Source organism: Centruroides vittatus, unplaced genomic scaffold, assembly GCF_030686945.1.
Source record: "Centruroides vittatus isolate TY-2023 unplaced genomic scaffold, ASM3068694v2 contig_620, whole genome shotgun sequence".
NCBI classification, from domain to species: domain Eukaryota; kingdom Metazoa; phylum Arthropoda; class Arachnida; order Scorpiones; family Buthidae; genus Centruroides; species Centruroides vittatus.
In genome coordinates this window covers 1,262,463-1,280,797 of record NW_027122381.1, presented here as the reverse complement: position 1 = coordinate 1,280,797, position 18,335 = coordinate 1,262,463, and the positions used below count along the sequence as shown (strand labels likewise).

Genomic DNA, 18,335 nt, shown 5'->3' with positions numbered 1-18,335 from the left:
TTCTGTATATCTTGGGCTCTTGAGGAGGTGGCCAGTTCTGTTCCTCCTCTCCCTCCACCAAGTTGCACAGGTTGTTAGTAGGGTTTGCACTTCATTCATTTTTTGCCTTAGCCCCCCTCAAGCTTTTAGTGTTGTGTGCTACTCGGCTATGGCTTCTCAGTGCACGGCCTCCGAGCAGAGTATTATTATGGATGATAATTTTGAAGAATCATTTACGACTCCTGAAGACTGTATCATTCACGAGGCGGGTGAGCTCCTAGGTGGGATCTTAGGTCTCTTGCCAGAAAATAATGGCAATTACATTACTAAGCCGCAAAGGATGGTAGTACGGGAGAAGGTAACTAAACTCTTTGGATGTGTTAACCAATTGCTTGGCATTGTTAAGGAAGCTAGAAACAATCGTACTTCTCAACCCACTACTACTGCTCCCAACCAATTATCTTATTCAGAGGTCCTTACGACCAACTTAAAACAAAGCAAGACGACATCTGTTATTCAGAAAACTTTGAACAACAAAATTGACAAAGAAGGCTTGGGGGGCAACCATGCGGTGCTAGTATACCCTAGGCAAACAGAGAATGGGTTCAGGATAAATATGGATGAAGTAGCTAAAACAATCAAACAAAGGGTTGAACCCCATCGTATTGGGGTACAGGTAAAGTCTGTCTTTAAAATTATAGGAGACGGAATATGTGTTCGAGTGAAGAATACTAAGGATTGTCAACTATTGACTAACGCAATTCGAGCCTTACCCGAGGTAGCTGATAAAATTGAATGCAAACAGGCAGAGGGCAGGAAACCGCGCTTAATTTTTCTTAATGTCCCTGATTCTATCTCAGCAGAAGAAATACCTGAGGCACTATTTGAGCAAAATGATATTTGGGGTCAAATAAGAAGAGAAGAATTACTACAAGACTGTAAAGTTCGGACAATTATACATAGGGAAAGAGTGAAAGAAAATTGTGGTCACGTTGTTCTCTCGGTAACTCCTAAGATCCGTCAAGTAATATTAAACAGTAAGTACGTCTCTCTGGGTTGGGCCAGTGTACGTGTAGATGACTTTGTACCGCTAATTAGATGTTACAACTGTTGCGGTTATAATCACATGGCCCGTGACTGCAATAACAGGCTTACCTGCAGCCAATGTGGAAGAGAGCATAAATATACAGATTGCACGAGGAAACACAAAACACCATCATGCATTAATTGTAAAGAACACAACGAGAATCAACCTACTAATAAACACATTACTGAAGATCATAATGCCTTTAATGCACAATGTCAGATCACTCAGAGATTAAAGCAACAAAGTATCTAACAAACAGACTATGGCATATAACAATATAACTCCTTCCACTCACACTGGTATCGTCTCCTCCAACACTGCTAATAGTCGCCTTACGAATAACGTCAACATAACTCAGATAAATCTGCAGAGATGCAAAGCTGCTTCTTCTCTATTGCTGAAAACTGCGGAAGATTGGAATTCCGATATACTGTTAATCCAAGAACCGTACCTGGTGAACAACAGTATTGTCCGGTTCGGGAAATGGAGGAAGTATCCTCCAAAAGACTATACAACCCGTATTACTACCGGTATTTTGGTACGTAACAAGAATCTCAACACTCAGTTTTGCCCTACTTGCAGTACTGAGAGGGTTACTACCATCCTGCTAACTTTCGATAATGGCGTCTTGTACCTCTCCTCTGCCTACTGCTCTCCTAATGATCAGCTCAAGAACCTTATCAATGATCTTGACAATATAAACAACTCTATTGGTCATCACCCATGGCTTATTGGGGGTGATTTAAATGCCAAATCTACAATTTGGCACAGTCCGTTTGGTGACCCCAGAGGACACCTTGTAGAAGAATTTATGGCCAAAAACTCTCTTACTTCTAGGAACACCAGTAACCTTCCAACTTATTTCACTGATAGAGGCAAAAGTTGGGTAGACGTTTGTCTCACCAATTCTTTTTCCCACCATTTAATTACCTTCTGTGAAACTTCTGACACCATTACTGCCAGTGATCACCGGTATATCCGGTGGAATCTCCAGAATATCCGGACTAGCAACACTAACACTGAGGCCAAATACCACACAGATTGGCATCAGTTCAAAGATGTGTTCAGGGACATCTGGTTGAAGGCTAACCCTTATAAAGTGGACATCAATAAATTAGTGGACACCTATTCTAACTCCATTCTCCAAGCTTACCACAAGGCAACCACTAGTACTGTTAGCAAAAAGAAGGGGGCACCTTGGTGGAACAAGGACCTGGAGGTGTTAAGGCAGCAGGTGAGGGCTAACCTTAAGTGCCTCCAAAGGTCCTGGGACCCCATTAACAGAGAAGACACCAGAAATAAATATAGGCAATCTCTGAACAATTACAAAACGCAAATTAATAAGGCTCGGACACAGGCCTGGAGGGCCTTCTGTATTAAATGGGCAATCTTTCTGTTTGGTCGGATCCTTATTACATAGTATGTAAGCCAAGAAAAAACACTAGTATCCCAATTAACCTTCGCAAAGACAATGGGGATCATACTACAACTTATAAAGAAACTATGGAACACCTATGGACGTCCATTTTCCATTGGATGATGCCTCTAGTGGCACTCCCAGACAAAAAGACATCAGAAACAACATGAATGTCCTCACTGAAACAGAAGACGACGTTCCCTTTTCATATAATGAGGTGTACAGGGCAGTCAAATCTTTAAAAAACAAAAAGTCCCCTGGACTTGATGGTATTACGCCTCTAATGCTCAAACATGCATTCAATGCCGTCCCTACAGCCCTAGTATACATCTATAATAAGTGCCTACAGCAAGGGGTCTTCCCAAATAGTTGGAAGCATGCAGACATCAAATTTATCCCTAAAAGGGACAACGATAACATTAAGAAGGCTGACCAACTTAGACCCATCAGCCTGCTTTCTGTTCCAGGGAAGGTTTTTGACAGCCTCATTATCAACAGGATTAATCATTTTCTCAATACTAATAACCCCCTAAATAAACAACAATGACTTTGTAAAAGGCAAATCTACTTACCATGCCATCAATAGGGTTACCAAGTATATTAATAACTCATGGAAAAAAGGAGAGTACACTCTACTCATTTCAATAGATTTTAAAAATTCATTTAATACTCTGTGGTAGCCTGCCCTAATGGGCCAACTTAAATCCTTTAAATGCCCTCAGAACCTTTACAAAATACTGCTCAACTATTTGGAAAACAGGACCGCAGGTATATACAACTATGGTGAAAGAATCATCCGTCTCTTGTCCAGGGGTTGCCCTCAGGGATCCCGTTCGGGACTAGGTCTTTGGAACATTGCCTACGACGGACTGCTTCAACTCAATGAGAATAACAACCACCCCACTTCTGGTATCATCCAAGGGTATGCAGATGATACCCTTGTGATGTTGTCAAACTACAACAATGAAATAGTACAACAAGACGCTAACGAAATTTTAGATAAAATTCACAAATGGTGTGTTAATAACAATCTTCAAGTGAATTTCAACAAATGTGAAGCCATGGTCTTATCTAAGGGAAAACAACTTAAAAAGCCCTTGAGGATATTCATGAAACATCAAAGGATTAAAAATACTACAAGTCTCAAATACCTTGGGTTAACTTTTGACCAAAATATGAGGTGGGCATCACATATCACCAATGTTACTAATCGTGCCATCAAAATTTCTAATGTATTCCAATGTATAAGCCATAGGAGTTGGGGGATGAATGAGAAGTTCATCAAAATAATCTACAAAGCATGTATTGAAACCATCATCCTTTATGGCGCCCCCTTCTGGGCAGAGGCAGTCGACAATGCTCGCACCAAAAAGAAATTAAACAAAGCTCAAAGACGCTCCCTTCTCAGGTTGTGCAGAGCTTATAGAACTGCCCCAACGGCTGCTCTCCAAGTTCTTTCTGGAGTTCTTCCCCTCCACATTAGGGCGAAGGAGATGTGAAGGTGGCACCTGCTCAATGGAGGGACAATCGACAGACAAGACAGTGAACTTTACAAATTTATGGAGATTGGGCTTTTTCCCAACTTGAACGAGGCCCTTCTTTCCCACTCTACATCTAACCTAAATGGTAAGACTGAGGTCTCAGAACCCCATCCCAGTATCGCGGGTGATATTTTTATCTTAGACTTTCATGACAATCAGAACTATTATATACAGATATTCACCGACAAATCTAAAAGCCACAGCAAGGAGGGATCAGCATTTGTGGTTAAGGAATGCAACAATAGCAATTTCTCTTAACAGGCAAGCTATCGTCTTGCCAGTATCTGTACAATTACTCAAGCTGAACAGTTCGCCATTCTGCAAGCTCTTAAATATGTTAACAACTCTAAGATCAGGAATCGACATATTAGGATCTGTTCTGATAGCCAAGTCGTTATCAGGAGAATAGTCAACAATCTTGGCTCTCTCTCTCTTATTCGGGAAAAAATTCTCTGCTCACAAAACAGCATGGTCTTCTCATGGATCTGGGGCCACACAGAGGTGGAAGAGAACTCTCTGGCTGACTCCCTCGCAAAGCAAGCTGCTGCTTCCTCTGCCACCCCCACCTGCTGGGGAGCCTCAGACATCTCTATTAAAACCATGATTCACAGTACCGCCATCCAGTTGTGGCAACGCGAGTGGGAAGACGGAGACTCCGGAAGAGCGACCTACCAATACTTTCCAAACATCTTGTCCAGACTTCAAAACAAGAACTTTTGCGCCAACTTCCATAACATACAGCTCCTGACAGATCATAGAAATTTCAGGCAATACCTACATCAATTTGGACTTAGGGAACATCCCTATTGTGACTGTGATGACATCTCCATACAGAATGCCACTCACTTGATCTTTGACTGCACCAAACACGACAATCATCGGATTAATCTGGAAAGAGTAACGCTAAAAAGGGCTTCAATTGGCCCTGTCCACCACAAGCTCTCGTGGAAGATCCGGATATTTTTGTAGCCCTAGAAAAATTCATCCGCGCTACCAGTGCACTGGACCCTACTAGTTCGTCCTACTGTTATTGGGCCTTTTACTTGTATGTTTATTACTGTATTAATGCACCCATTACACCTTACTTAGTTTTTTCTTGTCATCATTTATCAACTTGTAACTTATGTATTCATTGTATACATTTTGTATATTATTTTTTGTTTGGTTAATAAATGTGATGCAGGCACTCACGAGTCTTCCTACTTAACCATCTATCCTATCTTACTTTTTCTTCACCTCCTGCCTTCCTCAACTCTTCTCATCTTTCTTATCCCCCTTTCACACCCAGGCAATACCTATGAGTAGTCTTGGGTCTTCATCCCCTTTGTGCTACTGCTACTGTAGATAATTTTTAAGATCATAGATTCTTAAAAATAAAATTTAAACTCATTGAATTAAATCCTATTTTAAAAGTGATCTTAAAAATATTAAGGTGTGCGTTTCCAAAAAAGAGAACATTGCCTGCTGTATGCAACAACAGGCAATTAAAAATTAAATGCCCAGGCCAATTTGACAGTCATGTTCCATGTTGGATATTATCCTTGTTAAGTATGGGTTTCACCAATCATTTAATCCATTAGTGGAAATGTTTTGTGAGTCATGTGATTCAAGGCTTTGTCATTTGTTGTCCAAAGTGTAGTATGGAAGTGAATAAAGAAGAGCAGTGAGCTATTGTGCACTTTTTCATGGCTGAAGGCTATTTGGTTATGTTATAATGTTATTTTAAAGTTTAAGGTAGAAGAGGAAAGGACTTCTGGATATATTTGTTGTTGAACCAACTTTACTTTGTGTTCATTAATATATATCTTCTGTCAAAGGATGGTAAACAACCTTTATCAATATACTGTAAATCCTCCAATAGACACTGGGTCTGCTATGGGCTATTTAGTTTAAACTGCTAAATAGATGCCGGGTATCATTATATTCTTATGCTCAGCTCGTGAAGCTTAAGAATGTTCTGTACATGCTGTGGTAATTTTTCCAAAGGAAAAATTACCACAGCATGTACAGAACATTCTTTTTGGAAACCTTTGAAAAATGTTTTTACTACGACATGGGGCACAATTGTAGTATATGGTAAATAATACATTAGTGGGCACATTGTTCTGTATTTTTTCTTTTGAACTCTCCATTTTATACAGATCAGTGAAATAGATGTCAATCAAAATGACAACCAAGAAGTCTTACAGCATTGCCTTCAAACTGAACATAGTTGTGTATTCAAAAGAACCCTCTGGAGAAGCAGCATTGTAGAAATTCAAAGTGCATCCACAGCTAATTTGCAAGTGAAGGAGCAAGTGTGATGCTCTTAAGACTATCAAGTATAAGAGTGAAGCAAAAAGACTGGCAGGAGGAGGGTGTAAGATCGACAAAGAATTAGAAGAAAAGGCTCTGCAGTGGATTTGTGAGCAGCAAGAGAAAATAAGCATATCTCTAGATGGATGATGATGGACAAGGCAAGAGAAATCTTCACAAAGTTGATGAAAGTGATAAACAAAATGCAGTGTTCACATCTAGTAGTGTGTGGCTAGAAAGCTTCATGAAACATAGATATGGTAATACCACAATAAGTTTATGCTTACAATAGTAATGCTGTTATGCAGTAGTGTGATTTTCTGTTAAATAAAAAGTTCTTGTTAATTACTTCCACTTTTAATTATTTTGTACAGAGAATGGATGGGGAAAATCATGGAGGTGGTAGTGGAAAGAAGAATGAACTGTATTTCTCCCTTTTTATATCTCTAATTTGAATGTGAAATTATGTGAGAATGGAATAAATGCCAGGTCTCCAACAGAGGCCAGTGGTTAAGTATATTCTGTTCAATTGATGCCTGAGCATCTATTAGAGAATTTACTGTATTACTAAAAGTCTGAGATTGTTTGGTTTATTGTAATTAAATATAGAAAAAATGGTACAAAATACTGCCACATTTTTAAGAATCCTATAGCCCAAATGAACATAGAAAAATAAATGAAACATGCTTCATTAAAACTGGGCCATAGATTACAGAGTTATTGCAATTTTTCTACCAATGATGTCATTTATTATGACATGACTTTTTAAAGTTGCCAATTACTATCTTATAACTATACTTAAATCATCTGATGGGTTAATTTTTGGTGCAATATTGAAATTATCTTGCATTCTCTATAACTTCCAAATACTAGGTGACTCAAAAGGTCATGGGTAGAAGAGTACATAATTATAATTATATTTATATTTAAGTTACAACCAAATTGATTGTAACTTAAATAGATAATGGGATACATCACCAACTGCCGTAAATAATCGGGCTAACTTTTGGATATATACGATTAAAGATTAGAAATAAATTTGGCACTTGAGGTAAGTATTAGGTGCCATCTCTTATTAAAATTAATAATTATAATAATTTTAATAAGAGATGGCACCTAATGCTTACCTCAAGTGCCAAATTTATTTCTAATCTTTAATCGTATATATCCAAAAGTTAGCCCGATTATTTACGGCAGTTGGTGATGTATTGGCTTAATGTTATCGGGTTTAGTGTGATGTTTATTTGTATAAAATAATTGTACCATTCTGTATTAGATATGTTGTTAGAGTTTTGTTTCTATTGCAAAATTTATTATAAACTGACTAAAACTGTGATGAAGTTCAACAGTTTAGTAGATTTATGTTTATTTTTCTTGCATACAGTTGTTTCTTAGCTTTAAATAAATTTTTGTATGGCTTACAAGTATTCTTCAAATAAGGAAGATGGTCTACTTTTCCTGCATTTTCATAGTGTTTGTATTTTTATAGTTTATGCACTTCACAACAATCATTATCAAACCAAATTTTCATGTTATTTTTTTATTTTTGTTGAATATATTCTTCCATTCAAATTGGCAGCAATAAGTGCCAGCATATTTTCTAAATTGACTCGTCTAGCTAAAGTTCTCTAGAGAATAACATCGTGGTTTTTCAAGGCATTTTGAAAGTCTTCATAGTAAGAGTTATTCTATTTGTATTTAACAAAGCCTTATAAACTTTTAGATGTTTCTTAAGTTTGTAAAAAATTTTTTAAATTTTACTAGAATGAATATATTAAATTTTAATTATCTATTATAAATTAGCTAATTGGCAAATTCAATTAAAAAAAAAGTTTTGTCAATTCCTTCCATAACTTTTCTTCTACTCTTCTGTATTAAAATTATACCGTTATTCTTTTAATAGCTCGGCCAACAGTTGGGAGTAGTTTCGGTTGTTTTTATTTCCTTTCTTACATATTGGAATTAGTACTATTTTATTCCATTCTGCTGGAATTATTTCAAATGTAATAATTTAATAATATAATTTTAACAATGATGTTCTAGAATTTGAATAATAATTAAAAGAATACGGGTATAATTTTCAGCATTTGCACTTCATTTTAAGTAAACTGTATAAACACCACAATAGTGTGGTTGAGATTGTGGTTTCATAATAATAAATGTTATTGTTAACTATTACTTATTATTTAGACTAGTTTAGCAAAATGGATAAAACATAAGACTAGATGACATTAGTCACATATTTTTATGTTTCAAGCAAGTTTAAGACAAAATTTTTAGCACAGGTTAACCCTGTTAATCCTTTGTCTTTTAATGACCTTCAAACTAACTAAAGATACTTTAACCTTTGCACCTCCTAGGTGCTGCTACGACAATATTGATAATGTAGCACACAACTGCACCAGCATCACTATAGTGAAACCCACATATCTGACCACTAAAGGGACCATCTTAAAGTGGTCATCTTACACAGGTGGGCACATTGTAAGAAGTTGATTCTGACCCATTCTATTTTGTTTGGAGATTATTTTTAGTTTGTTGTTATATTTATTTTGAGTCATTTTATTTCATTAAGGATAGACTACTGCATCTTACCTGAGCAAAATTCAAAATTAACTCACTTTACTACTGGCTGCAACTTATGACATCATCAACCCAGAAAAGACATCTCAGGGGGGACTTTCATAGAGAGTTAAAAGCACAATCTCCCACCCAAAATTGTTATTGGAAATGCAATAAAAAATTATAATTACTTGTAAGGAAGATGACACGAATTAACAAGACTGATTACTAAATGAATGAAGTGTTAACATTTAAGTATGTAAACAGGGTTGAGTGGGTGTATCACCCCAAACACACTATGAGAGGGACACAAATTAAAGAATCGAATGAGGTGGTGCTAAGGATCCAATGAGATTGACAAAAGGCTTTCCAGTTCCAGTGACAGAGTTTCTTGGTGATGGTTAGACGAATTAGTAAAATTCATTGTGCTTTTTTGACATTTTTCATATTTTACTTGTCAGTTTTGTGGAGATAGTTCTAAGATAATTGTAGCTTAATTTGTAAGTTCCCAATTGTTGGGATAGTTTTGTATATATTTGTTTTAATTTTTTGATACATTATCTTTATTTGCAAGTTATTCTCTAATGTTATTTCTTCATTTTATATATTTGGGCTTTTACCAATAAATAGATTTTTTGCATTATGTATAGTACCGTATTTTACGGACTATAAGACGCATTTTTTTCTTCGAAAAATTGCCTCCAAAATTCAGGTGCGTCTTATAGTGCGTAGCATCTTATAAGTATTTTTTTTTTTTTTTTTTAAAATGCTTAAAAATGCTTAAAAATTAAAGTGCGTCTTATAGTCTGTAGTGTCTTATAGTCCGTAAAATACGGTAATTATTTCAGGTTTTGATATTGATAACAATTTTCATTTATTTTATTGTCCGTACAAAGTCCAAGCCTGGCAATTTCAAACCTTTTGTTTATGTAATGCACCATTAGAATGTTATCCGGGCTTTCGATTCGATAGATAAGACCTAACAACATTAGCAGGTTTCAATGTATATCACAAATCTATTTTTGCTGCTACAGCAATATGCATTGTATACAACTCCACAAGCACTGTTATGACTACATTTATAAAGAAACATCACTAACCCGTTAAAGCAAGAGATGGTGCCTAACGCCTAACTCTAGTACCAAATTATCTTATAAATTCTTTATTATTGTAGCCGTTTCTAGCCCAATAATATGGCTTTGGTTAGTGTATGACTACATTGTTTGTAAATTGTAAGTACTAGTGCTATAAGTACAGTGACATCAACAGTAAATTCAGCAAATCCACAAGTCCAAATATGGCAATACATACTTTATATATCACTATGATAATACTTTATGTCAAATAGTCAGTGTAAGTTGTAGAATTTTTTTCATTCATAAAAAATGAAATAAAAAGAAAGTTATTAAGATTTTGAAAATACTGATAGAGAAAAATGAAAAGAATTATAATAACATAAAAGTGCAAAATACAGAAAATACAAATTATTGAGAGTGATACTGATGATAAAGAATGTACTTTTGTAGATGATGATGATGATGAATGGCATGATGTTACATAGAATACCTGCCAGTCACTCAAAATTTTTTGGAGTGCAATTTTAAATGTAATATTGAGCCCAACAATTAAAAAGCATGCCAAGTTTAAATTCGGGTGCTTGAATCTAGAGATGTTTTTTGAGTTGCAGTCACTCATATTTGAGATGGAGTGTTAGCAAAGCCTCTTTTATGTGGCTTAGAATTGTGTTTGTTCTCAAAATCTGTTTGATCAATTTTGATTAAACTTTACTATTTTCTATTAATTATGATGAATCCAGAATTGTAATTAGGGTCCATTTAAATGTAAAAAATGAGTCCACGACTTCATTTTCGATATATGGAGATATTAAAGTGACAATGTCCATGCTTTTTGATGCAACTGAACGCACCTAACTGAATTTAGGCCTCGGGGTCAAAAATAAAAACAGCATTGCATGTGCCTACCAGAAAATAGATGTGAAAAATGAACAAAGTAATCAATGGTGATTGCTTTGTTCATTTTTCACATCTATTTTCTGTATCATTTTTCACATCAGGCTATCAAAGAGCAAAGCAATCACCATTGATTGCTTTGCTCTTTGATAGCCTCTCTGTGTCGGCAAGTGCAAGGATTGTCTCTCTATACCTGTCCAGTGCAAGGATCGTGTCTCCCATGGCCGGCAGGTACAAGGATCACCTCTCCCATGGTCTGTGATATGTCTATAAAACATAAAAGAATGCAAAGAAGTTGTCAATGGATGAAATAGAACAGTTTCTTGTTAAGTGGTTGCAGCAAGTTCAGAGTGCATGCATCCCTGTGAATGGAACTGTACTCAGAGAAAAAGCTATAGAAATCACAGCTATACCTAGAATAGACCAATTTGTGGCATCAAATGGCTGGATAGACAGGTTTAAAAGAATGGATTCATGTATTACAGCATTTCAGGATAGAGTGGTAGTGTTGATGCCAGCACAATTAAAGAAGTGAGAAATTCTATCCTTCCCTGATACCTTGACAAATATGCTCCTTGTGACATATATAATGCCAATGAAATAGATTTGTTTTTCAACTTGTTGTCAGATAAGACTTGTGCTCTGAGAAGCAATGACTACTGTGTGGATAAATGCAGTAAAGAATAACCATCCTACTTTGTAATATGGATGGTACTGAGAAATTGGAGACTGTAGTGGTCAAAAAGCTTGTGAAACCAAGAGCCTTCAAGAATGTTGCTATCCTGTCAATGCAATTTGCCACTTGCCAATGCATGCCATGCATTGGCAAGTGGCAAATGTTCTTGAAGTTGTTCCATAAGATTTTCAAATCAACAATTATCAAGCAATGCATTGTATTGCTGTGTCTTGGGATCATGTCAAGGCATTAACAATTGCAAATTGCTTTAAGACTTTCAAATAAATGCAGACTTGTAAACCTTGAGATAACACCAATGGATGCTGCTCTTTATGTGGAAAGCAGAATTGACGACGACTGGCACAGTACAGCACCCAAAGATGCTTTTAGTAGAATACTGGATTTCAATGAATATGTGGCTTGCAATGATCTCACAGTGTGTGGCATAGCAACAGTGAAACAACTGTGCTGAGGAGGAGGCAAGCACCAGTACTAAAAATGATCTGAGAGTAGGACTTGGCAACAGTTCTGATGATAACAATGAAGAACCTGAGTGAAAGCCTAGTATTTCTGAGGGCTAACTGCATGGCAAAAATGTATGATTTGAGGGTTTGCAAAGTGTGTTAGTGAGGTTGACATTCTTACTGCATTAAAGTGACTGGAGAGAGGTATCCCCAAGAACATTTCCAAGACATGGAAAGTCCAATATAAATAAAATGACCAACTTCTTGTCCTTAGGCGTGCATTAAATCATCCTTTTTTTAATTGTACAATAAACTTTGTGTCTCCATTTAATTCTGTATACTGTATAATAGAATAAAGTTTTTATGTGAAATTCTTCTGCATCTTTGCTGTTTCAGATTCGATTATGATAGTTCCCTGATTCACCATTTCATGCACCTAATGTTTATTTTTCCCTATCCATTGGAAAACCACTATATTAGGGTTTGACTGTAGTTCTAGTGGAAGTTCATCAACAACAAGGGTAAAATTTCACTCTAACAGTTACCTTGTAGGCAATTGCTAGAGCTGAAATTTATCCTTCCTGTTGCAAATATATATATTTCACTGTCATCGAACTGTTTTATCACATTAAAACCATAGTTTTTTTGCACATTAGTGATTTAAACTCTTTTAATCAAAATGTAATGAACAATTTTGCATTTTATTATTCTTTGTGTAATGTTAAATTAAGACTTATTCAGTTAACAGAAAAATTTTTTACATGTTTTTGAGTATAAATTGACATTGAGTAAGTTAAGCAGTGTAAATGTGTTGGCCTCTACAAATTTATTTAAAGTACAAATGAATGTTTTTGGAATACACTGCCCTTATATATGTCACATTACTGTTTTTCATTAGTTAAGAAGTTAAACATATATCAAACTTGTCATTTGCTTTACGTTTGTTTACATTCAAATATACAACTAATTCAAAATTACAACAAATTTTGAATTAGTTGTACATTAACAACATTATTATACCTAAAAAATAAATATTTAAGAAATATAAATGTTTTGAAATAAATTAAAAATTCCTTTTTACCTGCCATATTTGATGATGTTTCACCTACTACAAAATTCCTTTTCCTTCTCCATTCTGATAAAATCTTCTCTCTCTCGGCTGTAGAATTTTATATAAATATTTATTAATTTAGGTAGAGCAATAGTTATTAAAATACAGTTAAAAATTTATCAGAAATTCACAATTAGAAAAAAATCTAAAACAATTGGTCATTCTGAACAAATTACTTTAAGAAGCAAACAGTTTATCAACTTTTTAGCCTAGAATCTCTAGATATTTCAGTTACCACACTATTTATGTATTACTATTATAAAAAAAATTAAACTGTTATTTAAATACAAACTAGTGATGTTATATTTAAACTAAAAAGTAAATTTAAAAGTTACACTATTCCCGAGAGAAGAATACGACAATGCAAATGCTATAGACCGAATTTTGTGATTATGTTTACTTCTTACGAGAGAAACATTTAAAAATTGTTGAGAGAACAAATTCTAGTAATCTTTGTAAACATATTTTTGTTTTAAAATTATTTAAACAGCTCTTATAGAATGTTTGAAATTCTGGAATTTTGTTAATAATTATTTCTTTATAATCATGAAATATAATAAAGTTTGAGCTGATATGAAATTATTTATTATAATTTTATAATTAATGAAAATTTTTTATTGTCATTAGTAAATTATAATTTATTAAGTATAAACTATCATTTAAATTCATCAACTTCCAAAGTTATATATGGCTGCTGCAAAAGTGTTGGAGTAAATGATAGTTTATCACCACCCATATACATAAGTAATGCTGATCTGTCCATCAAATCGATTCTTTTTTTAAAGGATAATCTAAATAGCAATAATATACTTTAATTATTCTTTTTCTGTCTCCATAACAACATAATCATTTGTAGCATGTAAAGACATTGACACATCTATAACATACCTTAAAAAACTGGCAACAAAAATATTTACTTCAAGTGGACATTCTTATTCTAAAGAGCTTGAAGACGGTCAATAAAGCCGGGCGAAAATGTTTGGCAAAATAAATATCTTTGTAAAGACATTCCATAATTCTTTAAGTGTTTTTGAAGACAGAAGCGAGTGTGAAAATACTAGTGCTTTGGTTTTAATCTTGTATTAAATTTCTTTAAAGTAAATACATTTTGTTTTTTTAACAATTAAGTTTAAAAAATTACTATTACTATTATTACTTTTTAAAGTGTCATACATATTTTTATATTTGCATTTCCCTTTTAAAAATATGTACATTTTCAATTAACAAAGTAACTATTACCAGATTACATTTAAGCTGTATTTAGCTAATGATTAAACAAAATAGTTTGGCCGAAAGATACACATTTAGGCTGCCAAGATGTACACATATTTATATAAGTAGAAATTTTTTACAAAGCAAATGTTTATCAATAAATATAAGTAAATTAATAAACTTTAAAATATTTTTTGTGATTATTAATGTTAGACATAAAATTGAAATTACCTTCGTCGACCAGATTTAAAGCGTTAACGACGGCTTCTACGACTCTAGGACTGGTAAAAATGAGGCTGCCGTATTTATCAAATTGTCGCAGGCAAAGCAATAAGCGATCAGAATTAACAAACGTGAATGCCAAGGCCGGAACGACTACTGGTTCTAAATTGATTTTTTGCAATTCCTAAAATACAATTTATTAAAAATAATTTAATAATAAATTTATGTTAATAAAAACTTGAATGTAGATAATGCACATTTAATCTTTTCATTATTAATGTATGAAATCAACTAATAAAGCAATTTCATAAGAAATATTATACAATCTAATTAATTTATTATTTATCACACATTCATTTTTACATAAACAAAATAGTTGTAAACAATATATTAAGTTAAATGTTAAAATTGTCAGATTAAAATTTGATGAAAAAGAAAACTATAGAAATAAAAACAACTAGATGACTTTTTTAAAAAGTGATCTAAAGTATATTTATATTTTTAATGTATCAGTTTAAAATCATAATTGAGAAGTATAAAAAAGAAAGTAATAAATTTTTATTATTAATTAAATAATAATGTGAATTTATAAGAACTTATATGAAAAATCCAACGAGTTGTGTAACTTTCCAGGCAACAACATTCAAAATTACACGTGGCATCATCTGTTACAACAGCGGTCCCCAACCCCCAGGCTGTGGACCAGTACCGATCCATGGATCAAATGGTACCGGGCCGCCCGAGGAACATTAAATTGTTTCCATTTTATTTACTGTGGTGTATTTCTCTTGGGTTTGTGTGACTTTCAATGGAAGAGGGGTTAACCGGGAGCCGAGAGACGTCACCTAAAACCACACCAATACCACGCACGTGCAAAATCCCCCTCCAGCAGGCCGTCCCCCCTCGGAGAGCCGTGGTAAAATTATCAAATGTCGACCGGTCCGCGACGATAAAAAGGTTGGGGACTGCCGTGTTACGATATTTTATTAAAAATTTTTAATATTAATTAGTATAAAAGAGGGTGGAGATGAGTTTTATAAGAAATTTATAAATGTTAACGAGTAAAATCTTCGAGTGCGACTCCATTTGAGATATGACATACGACCCTTCTCTATCTCTACGCCCCTTTTTCTTTGACCACCAAAATTTTATATCATCAATCCCCTAATACACGAACCTCGCTACAAAATTTCAGAAATTTTTGACAAAAGACATGTGAGTAATTAAATATCAAAGTGGTAAACAAAATCATGCCTCCACCTACTCACACTAATATTCATACGTACAGAAAAATCCCTGAAAAAATTTTTTTTTTTGCATTACTCAACATTTCAAGGTCCCTGGGTCCAAAAATGTAGAAATTTCTGGGAAGTCATTTTTGACCAATCACCATACTATATATATAATTATTATATATAACAGAGTTCTCTTTGTTATATATAATAATTATATATAACAACCAGGAAAGTAAAAGTTGTTAGATTATAGGAAGTAATTTTTTAAAACAAGTCTTAATTGTATGACTGTAAAAAAAAAACTGGAAACAGCAAAAAGAAATTAAAATATACCAAATCAATTTAAATGGATAAATTTTACTTTACCAATGTACGTACGTATGTGTGTATTGTTTAAAAAAAGATTGTTTTTATGTGTAACATTATTAACTGAAAAGGGAACTCGAGTTCTGAAATGCATTTTAGTTAATATTTATGGTAATAATGGCAATTTTTCAATGACAGAATTTTATTTTAATCAAATTTAAATAAACAACTTAAAATATTTGGTTACTTGTGTGTGAGAAGTTCTAATATATTGTTTGTGACTGTTTTGCTTATATAGAAATGAATGTCATAAATAATAATAATAATGTAAGGGCAAAAAACAGAGTTAATAATAACAATAATTATTTATTTATTTTTTATATATTTCATTCATTCATTCTGTCCTGTTTACAGTGGGTTACAGTTGATGGACAGTTCTTCTCCACTCTTCACGATTGTAGGCTTTTCCCAAGCTTGAACCAGTCCATTTTTTGATGTTGTCTTGCCAGGTTAGACTAGGTCTTCTCTTTCTTCATCTGCCCTCCACCATACTTAATGTTATTGATAAGATGTCCACTAATTTTTACACCTTTGTCTAGATTTTTTAATGCTTCTATCGTCGTCCATTCACTGTAGATGTTAAAAAGTGTTGGGGACAAACCACATTCCTGTCTTATTTCTTATTTAATCTGAATCTATTTGGTATCCTCTTCCTGAAATCTGACCATTGCTTTTTGACTTTTATAGACATTATAGATTATTCTCAGTAATTTTTTTATCAATACCTATTTTTTGCGGAACCTCAAACAGCATTTGATTAACACTATCAAAGGCCTTCTCAAAGTCAACAAAACATACAAATAACTCTCTAGTATGATCAATCATCCTTTCTCCTATAAGTCGTATCATTGTAATGGCTTCCCTTGTCCCTCTGCCTGTTCAGAAACCAAATTATGAATCATCTAGTTCTGATTTATGTAGTTTTCTATTTATTGCTGTATGATGTTAACTAAAACCTTTGAAGCATGGCTTATCAAACTAATAGTTCTGTGTTTATCACAGTCTAAGGTATTCACAGTTTTAGGAACAGGGATGAAGATAGATTTTGTGAAATCATTCGGAATATCTGCCTCTAAAATTTTGTTAAAAAAATTAGTTAGGGTTCCTTCCTTAAGGCTATGGGAGAAATGTTCTATCTTCCCTCATAGCCTTAAGGGGTTCTTGTATTTCATCCATTCCTGGTGCCTTTCTGTTCCTCAACTTTTTCAATGCAACATCAATCTCTTCCTTAAGAAAGGTTGCACTCTCTTCTTTCTCCTCATCCCTTCTAGGTTTAAATTGTCCTCATTTCCATAGATTGTCTACATATCTTTCCCATCTTAGTACTTGTTCATCTTTCTGTTCTGAGAATAAAATGAATAAAAGAGAAACGTTTACTGGACTGTAAAACAAACGTACTACACCTTTTAAGTATCCAGTAGGAAGTTTTATTAGAATAAAAACGTTTTCGGCCGCCTTAATCAGCCTTCGTCAGTTAACAAATATCAAAAACGAACAAAATTCGAAATTACAAAAAAACGGCGTTCGAAATTTACAAACAACCGCGCTTGCGCATACGGCACTGCTTAAGGAATTCGAACTTCGTTCTTGCTCTAGAAAGTTTAATAACCAATCTCCTATAAAGTTTGGCCGGTGAAGCCAAACTTTCGAACGCCATTTTTTTGTAATTTCGAATTTTGTTTGTTTTTGATATTCGTTAACTGACGAAGGCTGATTAAGGCGGCCGAAAACGTTTTTATTCTAATAAAACTTCCTACTGGATACTTAAAAGGTGTAGTACGTTTGAGAATAAAATGTTTCCATTTTCATCTCTCAGAGCCCCATTCTGCATTTCCTTTTCCCCCAAGGTTAACCTTAGCTTTTCATATACTCCTCTTAAGTTGTTCCCACTTGTGCAGTGTTCCATTTCCAGACATAATTGATTCAACTACTTTTCCTTTGCCTGTTTGCACATTATTCTTATTTGTTTATTATTGATTCTATATTTTTCTTTTTCTTCCGTATTATTAGTGTTTTTGTATCGTCGTCTTTCATCCGTCTTTTCTGCTGTCTCCTCTGTGACCCAAGGCTTCTTTATTTGTTGTCAAAGATGTCAACTGCAGTATCTTTAATTTTTTTTTTCAAATCATTCCAGATTTCTTCTGTACTTTTATTAGTGTTGAAATTTTGCAGTCTTCTCGATATGTCAGCCTGAAAAT

General features: G+C 34.1%; 1 protein-coding gene across 3 annotated transcripts in view; it reads right to left on the bottom strand.

Moving 5' to 3' along the window:
* Window positions 1-18,335, bottom strand: part of LOC136979416 (uroporphyrinogen-III synthase-like) — a 42,017-nt gene that overhangs the window by 16,205 nt on the left and 7,477 nt on the right. For all 3 annotated transcript variants that reach the window (XM_067275392.1, XM_067275394.1, XM_067275393.1), the window contains exons 4-5: window positions 14,546-14,720; window positions 13,073-13,150 (exon numbers count right to left, since the gene is read on the bottom strand). In XM_067275392.1, the coding sequence (XP_067131493.1) occupies window positions 13,073-13,150; window positions 14,546-14,720 (253 nt within the window). The remainder of the gene's footprint in view (window positions 1-13,072; window positions 13,151-14,545; window positions 14,721-18,335) is intronic.